This window comes from Dipteris shenzhenensis, chromosome 3 (genome assembly GCF_047967505.1).
Source record: "Dipteris shenzhenensis isolate YYH24624 ecotype China chromosome 3, Dip_SZ_1.0, whole genome shotgun sequence".
NCBI lineage: Eukaryota > Viridiplantae > Streptophyta > Polypodiopsida > Gleicheniales > Dipteridaceae > Dipteris > Dipteris shenzhenensis.
Window position 1 is genome coordinate 7,551,685 of NC_141598.1, and position 9,978 is coordinate 7,561,662.

Sequence of the window (9,978 nt, forward strand, 5' to 3'; positions counted from 1 at the left end):
ACTAGCCCATAGAAGAGTTTGTCCACTTTAAATACTAGAACTAGCTCATAGAAGACATTGTCCACTTTAACAAGGAAAATATAGTGGGGACGAATCAGTGATAAGACAAAATGAAAAAACCTCATTTAACAAAATCATGAAAAAGTCACAAACTGTACTTAGCAGTTTGAGGTCCACTAATATGGAGAAAAAGGAGACAGGATTTCTTGAAACTCACAACCTTGTTCACTAGAGCACACATTATCCAAAACACACTTTCATCCTTCCATTCACCTGGTATGAGTCCGCCTCACCTATGTTTCTGCCATGCTAGCATCAACATTTCAAGTAAAAGCAATAAATGCTACCATAGTTACACTAGGATTACCACAAGGACACTTTCTCTTCTTGAAAACATGAAAGCGGTTAGTGACTCTGAAAAGAAAGTTCACTGCTCTATTTTGGATGTCGGTGCTAAAGCAAAACCCTGAAAGTGTTTTTACAACGTGTATGGGTACCCCCTTGGCCTTGGGTGTATTAATCAGGGTGCAAGTGATAGCCAGCTCTCACTGTGCCCACATAAATTTCTTTAGACTATTAGATCTGTCCTGGGATAGCCAATGCAAATCTGGTACATCTCCTTCTTCCCGTATTTTGAAAGAAAGAGCTTCTAGCTTTGCATATATATAATTGCTTTGGGAATGCCCTGTATCCCCTACCAAAAATAATTGCACAATTCCGCCAACCTTAGTCCAGCTCTGCCCTGGCCTCTTCCGTGCTTGTTCTTTTAATCTCATTAAATCAACCTGCTTAGCATCCACCTGCATGTGAGAATCTGCATAGATGTTAGACATCAACACATAAGCTGCAGCATCCATTTTATCCAATTCCACTGCATGTTGAAAGGCCCACATTCCAAGCTCCACATTCCCCCACTTCCGACAAGCACCCAACACGATGTGCCACAACATGAGATTAGGATTAAACGGCATCTTCTTTATCATCACTACTGCCTTGTCTAATTGGCCTGCACGGCCAAGGAGATCAACCATGCAAGTGTGGTGCTCAATAGTTGGAGTGATGCCATAGACTTTGCTCATGGCCTCAAAGTATGTCTGGCCCTTCTCCGCTAGACCTGTGTGACTGCATACAGTAAGAATGCTAAGGAATGTGACCCCATCTGGTTTTATGTCTTCTGCTCTCATTCTGTCAAGCATAAGAAATACCTTTTCACTCTCTCCTAGCTGGGCATACCCTGCAATAAGTGCATTCCATGAGACTGCGTCTCGAACTGGAAGATTGTCCAACACTTCCTGTGCTGTTGCAAGCAAGCCACACTTGGAATACATATCAACCAATGTGTTACCGACAAAATCTCTTTCCAACAACCCCTTTCTTGCAATCTCAGCATGTATTTCTTGACCCTTGTCTATGGCTCCTACGCTGCCACAAGCTTTCAAGGTGCAAATAAATGTGACTGCATCAGGAGAGATGCCCTCCAAGTGCATCTGTTCGAAACAGTTCAGAGCATCCTCAGCAAGGGCATGTTCAGCATACCCTCCGATAAGCGCATTCCAGCAGACTGCATCTCGAATAGGAAGTTTGTCGAACACTTCCTGTGCTTTTGCAAGCAAGCCACACTTGGCATACATATCAATCAAGGTGCTACCAACAAAAGGATCTCTTTCCAACAAACCATTTCTTGCAATCTCAGCATGTATTTCTTGGCCCTTGTCTATGGCTCCTACGCTGCCACAAGCTTTCAAGCTGCAAACAAACGTGACCGCATCAGGAGAGATGCCCTCCAATTGCATCAGTTCGAAACACTTCAGTGCGTCCTGACCAAGGTCATGTTCAGCATACCCTGCCATAAGTGCAGTCCAGGAGACTGCATTTCGAATTGGAAGTTTGTCGAACACTTCCTGTGCTTTTGCAAGCAAGCCACATTTGGCATACATATCAACCAAGCTGCTACCAACAAAAGGATCTCTTTCCAACAACCCCTTTCTTGCTATTTCAGCATGTATTTCTCGGCCCTTGTCTATGGCTCCTATGCTGCCACAAGCTTTTAAGCTGCAAACAAATGTGACCGCACTTGGAGAGACGCCCTCCAATCGCATCTGTTCAAAACAGTTCAGTGCGTCTTGACCAAGGTCATGTTCAGCATACCCTGCGATAAGTGCATTCCACGAGACTGCATCTCGAGCTGGAAGTTTGTCGAACACTTCATGTGCTTTCGCAATCAAGCCACATTTGGCATACATATTAACCAAGGTGTTACCAACAAAAGGATTTCTCTCCAACAACCCAATTCTAATAATCTCCGCATGTATTTTTCGGCCTCTTTCTTTATCTTTCATCCTAGCACAAGCCTTTAGTAAGGCCACGAACGTAAACCCACTAGGATGTACACAATCGTCCTGCATTTTTTGGTGCAGTATGAAGGCATGCTGCAAGTCCCCACATTTAATATAACCTGTGATGAGAGAAGTCCAGGAATACTCATTCCGATCAACCAACCTATCAAAAACCTGCTGGGCATCACACATGCGTCCAACTTCCACCAACATTGGGACGAGGTAGTTCCCAAGTGACTCATGAGCGTCCAACCTACTTTTGCGCAGGTAGGCATGCAAGCGGAGGGCATACGCTGGATTTTTGTGTTTTCTGCACTTGCGCAAGATGCATGTCAAGTTTTCAACCGAAGGCGGCTGGGACATGCGTTCCAAAGAAGCGAGTGCCTCCTCTAAGCTAAACTCTGGGAGTTGTGCTATGGGACTGTGCATGGCATAAGTTTCAGTCTCCATTTTCTGGAGCGTGCCTTTAACGCAACTCTTGGTGAGTTTCTGCTTGAAATCTGGGGCTGTTGGGTGTGTGAGCAACAGGTGACAGCAGACGGATGGGTGAAGTACTCCTTCCATAAGCGCTCGGTACGTGATCTGTCTGCTTTTGCAGAGGTGTGTTGGTTTCGCATGTATGGTACAGGATGACGCTCAAAGGCGTCGACAAAAGACTACAGCATTGGCACATGGCCCTGTGAAGGAAAGTGAGACGACAGACAAAAGACATACGAGAAAACAAGAAGAACTCACATTTCAATGGCCAAGACGACCAGGTTAATCTGAGAGATAGCACTTAATGGAAGTGAAATGCTAATGCAAGGAGAGAATTCATCCATGGCTGAAGGGATAGTGGGCACTTGGGGCCTGTTTCCATGCAGTCCGAATGTTGCCCCCTTCTTAATGGTTCAAGAGCCCACACGAGTCCAACAAAAATCCATGGATCCAAACTCACATGTGGTGCTTGAAGACGCCTCTCTGATTGAGACGCCGGTGGCTAGACGAGTCCGATGAAAATCCAAGACGTCGAGCTCCATGCCAGCTCCTGCATAGCCAATGACAAGTTGGCACGTGCCCCACTCGCCATTGCCTCACTCCATTAATGCAAACCATCACGTCCCTAGACCCAATGGACTACTCCACCCGGCCAGCCCCTAACCAACACCACCCTCCCTCATATTTCACGACGCGTCTACGACGGGCTAGAGACCCGCTCCGCTGGGTCTCAAGGTTGCAATCATGGATTGCGTTTAATACATAACATGCATCTAAGTAACTACTACTAATCTCATCAATGCGAGCACTGACTGGGTCGTGTAACTGCCCTTGTCCTTTCGCATGATTTAGCTACATCCTAATGATTGCCCTATCATGGCCCTTGTATACATACTTGAATAAATACTTAACTGCGGTAATAGTGGAGAAAATTTCCACATTGATGTGTGCCTTGTCCTTCAAGGACAGGAAAGGATTAAATGGCACAATCCAACAATTATCTACTATACCCCCTTTTACCTGTATCTTCCTATTAGATATCAATGCTCCACTCTCGTGTAACTACGCGGGAACCAACTAACTCTACTTGTAAGCCCCCATATGAGGAGAAGGCATTTGAGTAGCTTGGTTATCCGGTAGGTCCTGGTTTGGACACCAGATGGGGGCCATGTGTGGCCTGATGGCTGGACAGCTTCAGATAGAGTTGGCACACCACTAACTAGGCTACATGCAAGTGCGAGAAGGCATCCCTTGACTGACCGCACTAAGGGTAGACGGAGCATTTCCCGGGGCAGCCACTCTCAGGTTACCCGGCCCGTTTGGAGCCTCAGATGATCCTGGATGGCTCTTGGCCGAACGGTTCTATCATATGGTCGGTGGCCTATTTCGGGACCGACCCCCAGTCGACCATTTTGGGCGGACTGGGTCGGTCACCCAATTGAGCCTAACCGACTACGAGTGGTGGCTATATAAGAGCAAGCCCGTGAAGCCCATTTCATCACTAGCTACAGCAACCCTGATTCCTTAGCATCTAGCCTCCATCTTCTACTGTTTCTAGCACGCCATCGAAGCTTCTTTCACAGGAGCGCACAGTTGGGAGGCAGCACCATCTATTGTATCAGTTCTACAGTAATCAAATTTTTGATTCATTGATCTATAGTAAAGCCTTTAGAACCATGTCGAGCTCCTGCGAGCCTCCCCCTCCCCTCCCGCACCTCTACCTCCCTTAGCTCCTTCTCCTCACCTCGCCGCTACCGCCGCCCCCCCTTGCACCTCCGCCTCACCCCTGCTTCACTCCCTGCCTCTCCGCCCTCACCCCCTCGCACCTCCGCCTCACCCCCTCCCACCTCTGCCTCACCCCCTCGCCGCTGCCTCTCCGCCCTCACGCCCCTCGCACCACCGCCTTACCCCCGCTTCACACCGCCTCCCCCTTGCTACGCCCACCCCCCCCTCGCCGTTCCGTCTCACCCCCCCCTCGCCCCCCCGCTCCACCCTCCCCGCCGCCCACTCTGCCCCCCCTCCCCGCCCCCCCGCTTTGCCCCCCCGCCCCTCGTCACACCACCTCTGCCCCCTCCCGCCCCTTCGCCCTTCCGCTCCACCCCCGCCCTTTCCACCCCACCCCGCCCTTTCGCCCCCGCCCCCCCCGCCCTTCCGCTCCACCCCGTCCCCTCCGCCCTACTCTTCCACTCCGCCCCCCTCCCGCCCTCCCGCCCCACTCCGCCTCTCCCCCGCTCCCGCTCCCGCCTCCTCACCTCACCCGCTCTCCGTCCTCACTCCTCCATCCCGCGCCACCATCCGTCTTCTTCACACCCAGGCTTCACCCTCCCGCATCTATCCCCCCTTTTTCTAGGTGGCAGCCTCTTCTTCATCGGAAGCCTCGTAGTTTGTCTTGGCGGTATGGTGGCTCCCTGCCCGGAACCGGAGGCCCAGTCGAGCCCTCCCTCTCCAGATGCCTACCGCATAATCCTGACAGAGCAACAATCATCTCGAGTTTAGGAGGTTGCCAACGACTTTGCCCTTACCTCTGTGTATGGCAGAGTCATCGGACATTCCCCCTCCAAATCAGTGGCTCCAGTCCACTCTCATGCTAGAGGACGGCCATATCGAGGAGGTGGCCCTTATGGGAAGGGGCATCTTCTGGCTCAAACTCTCCAATGCGAAAGCTGCGAGCAACCTGATTGCTGGCTCCCCCACGTCGGTGGATGGAAAGATTATCATGATAGTCCCGTGGTACCGTGGATTCAACGCAGCGGATTTTGATGTTCGGTACCGTATACCTCGCCATCCAGTGACGCTAGTTTTTCCAGGTCTTGCTGCTGAGCTGCGGCCGCGACTGTCAGGGACCTGGGCTCCCACTTTGGCTGGGTTATGCATGACACTTTCGCTGATGCAGTGACTATGGCAGGAGCCCCCCGAGTCCGTGTGGCTGTGGCGGATCCTGCGACTCTCCCTGCAGTGATCGAGATCGTGACAGATGTTGGCAGCATCACCCAGAGCATGGTAGTCACCGGACAGCCAGGCCAGTGCCTGAGGTGTCACGGCTTTGGGCACCTGGCGTCTGTTTGTCCACGATTCGCCAGCTCTTCTCAGCCTCCCCCGCCCCCTCCCTCTCCGCCCCCTCCCCCCCTCCGGGCAGCCACGTCAGGAGGAGCAGAGGCAGCCGGAGTCCGGTCCAGAGTTAGCGGGTGGTTGGACTGAGGTTAGAAGGAAAAGAGGAAAGAACAAGAAGATTTCTAATAAAGGCAAGGAGGAAGAGGTTACCCAACCCGCAGCAGCACCTCAGAGACCTGACAGGCAGCCGCCCCAGGGACCTGGGAGAGCTTCTTCTTCGACGGTAGCCCGCCCTTCACAGCCTTAGGTCCCCCTCTCTTTCGTTCCCCAGCCTCTTTCCACTCAGTCCCAGCCCCCCCCAGCTGCACCCCACTGATCCCGACCCGCAGCTTCAGCCCCCGCCTCTTCCTCCTCAGTCTCCTCCTCCTCAGCCCCAGTTCCAGATGCATCCCCATCCCCCCCCCCGCCTCTCTCAGCTCCCCTGCAGAGTTAGCTGCACCGACGGCTCCTCAGCCGAGGGCAGCCCCCGCTCCCCCTCCTCCTCCTCCTCCGCTAGTCGCCATCGAGGAGTCTGAGTCGCCTATCCCCCAGCTGCCTCCCCCTCCCCCTCCACTGGCAGGACACCCTGAGTCTACACCACCACTGGAGCAGGCTTCTCTGTCCGATAGCCCCTCAGTGGTAGACTCTGATGGGCCTCAGCTTCAGGAGAGAGAGCTTCCTCGCGACTTTTATAGATCTGGCCCCTGTGACTACTTGGATGTGGCCGACCTCGGGACCTTCCCTGCTTGCCTCGACATCAGTATCTTCCTGCTCCGCAAAGGGGCGGATGGGAAGATAGCCGCCTTGGCCCCTAGGGATGGCCCTAGCTTTGCTTTCACGTTCCTCAGCGACGACACCGAGACTTGGACAGACGACTCGGTCTGGGAGGCTCTCAGGGAGCAGACGCACGCTCAGGTTTGCTCCTGGATAGGCCCGTCCGGTGGGCAGCTTCTCGAGACTCAGTGGTCCGAGGGTGATGTGCGCCTGCGGTGGCGTTGCGCCGCCAAACGCTTCAGAGTGATTGTGATCCTCAGGCCCCCCCTATCTTGGCCCCTCCCCCAGGATGTCAGAGCCTGGACTCCTCAGAAACTCCGAGCCTTCTACGGGATGACTACTTTAGAGATCTCGAGCTGGCTCGAGAAAGCTTTCGCTCATGGCACCAAAGGCCTCTCGCCTTTGCTGAAGGTGTTGAAGAATGGGTAGGACGACCCTGCCTCCCCCTCCAAACCTTCTCATAAGCGTCAGCGCCTCCACTCCGATATGTCAGCTTCTTCTTCGACCTCGACCACGAGTAGACAGTTGTTCGCAGCCTCCTAGTCCTCACCATGAGCCTACACCTCGTATCCTGGAATGTGAACGGGTTTCACTCTTCTGGCTCCCGGGGTCCTAGGAAGCTCATTTTGAGACAGGAACTTCAGCCAGCAGTGATTGGTCATTTGGATGTACTTCTGCTCCAGGAGCACAAACTTTCTGCGGCTCACTCCCGTAGATGCGGGAAGATTCTCCCTGGACGCTCTCACACTTATTGGGAGCCCTTGATCGGCGCACAGGGGAGGAGTGGTGGTGTCTCTACTTCCGTGTGCGAGCAGCTAGCCCAGGGAGTTTTCGGTCATGGCACGTTGATCCCAGGCCGTGCCCTTTGGGTAGGCCTAGAACTAGAGGTTCCAGAGTAGGAATCCTCAACATTTATGCTCCCATAGACCTCCGTTGCAGAGCCAATAGGTGACCAGCTTCGGAGTCTCAGGACAGCGGAGGGGCACATCGTTACGGATCCGAGTGAGGTCTTGGGGTTGGCTACTAACTTCTACAGGACCCTTTTCCAGTAGGAGCCGCTTGCCCCTCGCACTCGACGTTCCCGTGAGGAGGTGTGGAGGCACACTCCATCCCTGGTCCAGCCCAGCATGCAGGCGACGTTGTTGACACCGTTCACCACGGATGAGATGTTGGAGGCCTTGATGGCCATCGACGGGCAGAAATGCCCGGGTGAGGATGGGCTATCCCGGGCATTCTTCACCTCCTTCTGGGATCAGATCCATCAGCCCCTCCTAGCAGCTTTTCAGAGGATTTTCAGCAGCGGTTATATGCTAGAGAGCCTCTCTTCGGGACTGATTTGCCTCATCCCGAAGGGAGGAGATAGACAGGAGATCCGTTAGTGGCGCTCGATCACCCTCCTTACCACTGCCTACAAAATCCTTGCCAAGATGATCAGTGCCAGAGTTCGGCCTCTACTTCTAGACCTCATTCATGACACTTAGACAAGCTTTGTCCAGGATCGCAGTATCCTGGATAATGTCTTCACCTTCTCAGAGGCGGCGGAGTGGGCTCAGCACAGTGGATCACACCTAGCCATCCTACTTCTCGACTTTGAGAAGGCCTACGATCGAGTGGACTGGTCCTTTTTGGAGGGGACTCTGGAGCGGCTAGGTTTCCCAGCAGGTTGGATTCAGGGTATCTCAGCTTTGTACAGGACAGCGTCCAGCAGGGTCATCATTGGAGGCAGGATGGGTGAGCGCTTTAGCTTGGAGAGATCAGTGCGTCAGGGCTGCCCCCTTGCTCCTTACCTGTTTCTCTTCTTCGCCGAGGCTATGACTTACTACCTTCGGGCGAGGTCCACAGGGATCAGGGGTGTTCGCCTTCCACTCCGGGAGGACACGGAGCTTTTGGACTCGGAGTACGCAGATGATACAACCCTATATGTCCAGGACGATGAGAGGATGCTAGAGAGGGTGCGGATGGCCCTGGAGGTCTTCTGCTCGGCCGCTGGTGCGAAAATCAACTGGAACAAATCAGTTGGTTTTCTCACAGACCCTGGGGCGTGTTCTCAGTGGGGGCGATTTCTGGGCTTCAGATGGATTCCACGGGGATAGACAGCTAGATACCTTGGCTTTCAGGTTGGCCTAGACATCACGCCAGCTCAGCAGTTTCTCCCGGTGCTAGATTCCATCCGACGGAAGCTGGCTTTCTGGAGCACTGCTAAGCTCTCTCTTGCAAGTCGTGCCCTGGTAGTTAACCAGGTCCTCCTAGTGGTATGTGGCTTCCTGCTGGTGCTTCTCGAGATCCAGCGTGGCACAGCTCAGGAGGCTGGTTCGGAACTTCCTTTGGTCCGAGGAGGATGGTCTTAGAGATACCAGAGCCAGGGTTGCTTGGCAGACAGTCATTCTTCCGCAGGCTGAGGGTGGCCTGGGGGTCATCGATCCAGAGCAGAGTCAGGCCCTGTTAGGCAAGCTAGTCATCCGTGGTTTGACCCCGGGGGGCAGACGTGAAGATGCTACTTCAGCAGGGGGTCGGTTCTTGTGTCCCGCGCCGAGGTGGAGAGTGGCTTCCGTCCCTCAGGTGGATCTTCACTTCCACCCCGCTCACTCAGCCCCACTCCCCACTCGTTCGTAGCCTCCTCATTGTTTGGAGGCGGCTCCGCCTCAGTCTCATTCAGTCCCCTCCTAGCTGTCAGGAGGAGATCGATCGCCAGCCGCTTATCTGGAATGATCAGCTCAGAGATGCCGAGGGCCTTCAGTTGGGGGAGAGATCACACATCAGGTGGGATGGCTGGATGCGGGGGCCAGCTCGATCCCTTCGAGTTTGGAGGGACACGTACAAACATTTGGAGACGGCTGATCTCGCAGAAGCAGCTGGAGGTGCCCGTGGAGCCCAGGCGAGATGTACAGAGATCGACGGCACGATCCCAGCTGATTGGTTGGTTCCACCTGAGCTTCAGATCCTCATGCCTGGTGATGACCGTTGGCTGGGATAGTTCACCCCCCGTGGCATCCCGCTGGTGGTCGCAGGACGTATGGATGACTCCTCTGTTTCCTTCTTCGCGGTTATGGGGGATGGACGACTCAGGAGAGAGGATGCACTCATCGACCCCCTACTCCCATGGCAAAGGGTTCGGGTCGTAGGCCTCATGGGGAAGGTCTGGTGGACCGATCCTAGCATAGAGCAGGATCAGCTATAGCTTTGGCGACTCTAGCTCTGGGAGGGGCGGGCCTTGTCAGAGCTTGTTGACTGGGATCCAGGAGAGTGGAGATGGCCAGAGATTGTGACAGGTCAGACCTCTTTCTTTGCCTATAGCACAACT

At 53.8% G+C, this 9,978-nt stretch overlaps 1 protein-coding gene across 1 annotated transcript; it reads right to left on the minus strand.

Moving 5' to 3' along the window:
* Positions 1-689: 689 nt before the first annotated feature.
* Positions 690-3,182, minus strand: LOC147903298 (pentatricopeptide repeat-containing protein At1g06140, mitochondrial-like). The gene is made up of 2 exons (XM_087373063.1): positions 892-3,182; positions 690-800 (listed from the first exon to the last, which is right to left on the minus strand). The coding sequence occupies exons 1-2, from the start codon at positions 2,898-2,900 to the stop codon at positions 776-778; spliced, it is 2,034 nt and encodes a 677-aa protein (XP_087229189.1). The 5' UTR covers positions 2,901-3,182; the 3' UTR covers positions 690-775.
* Positions 3,183-9,978: the final 6,796 nt, after the last annotated feature.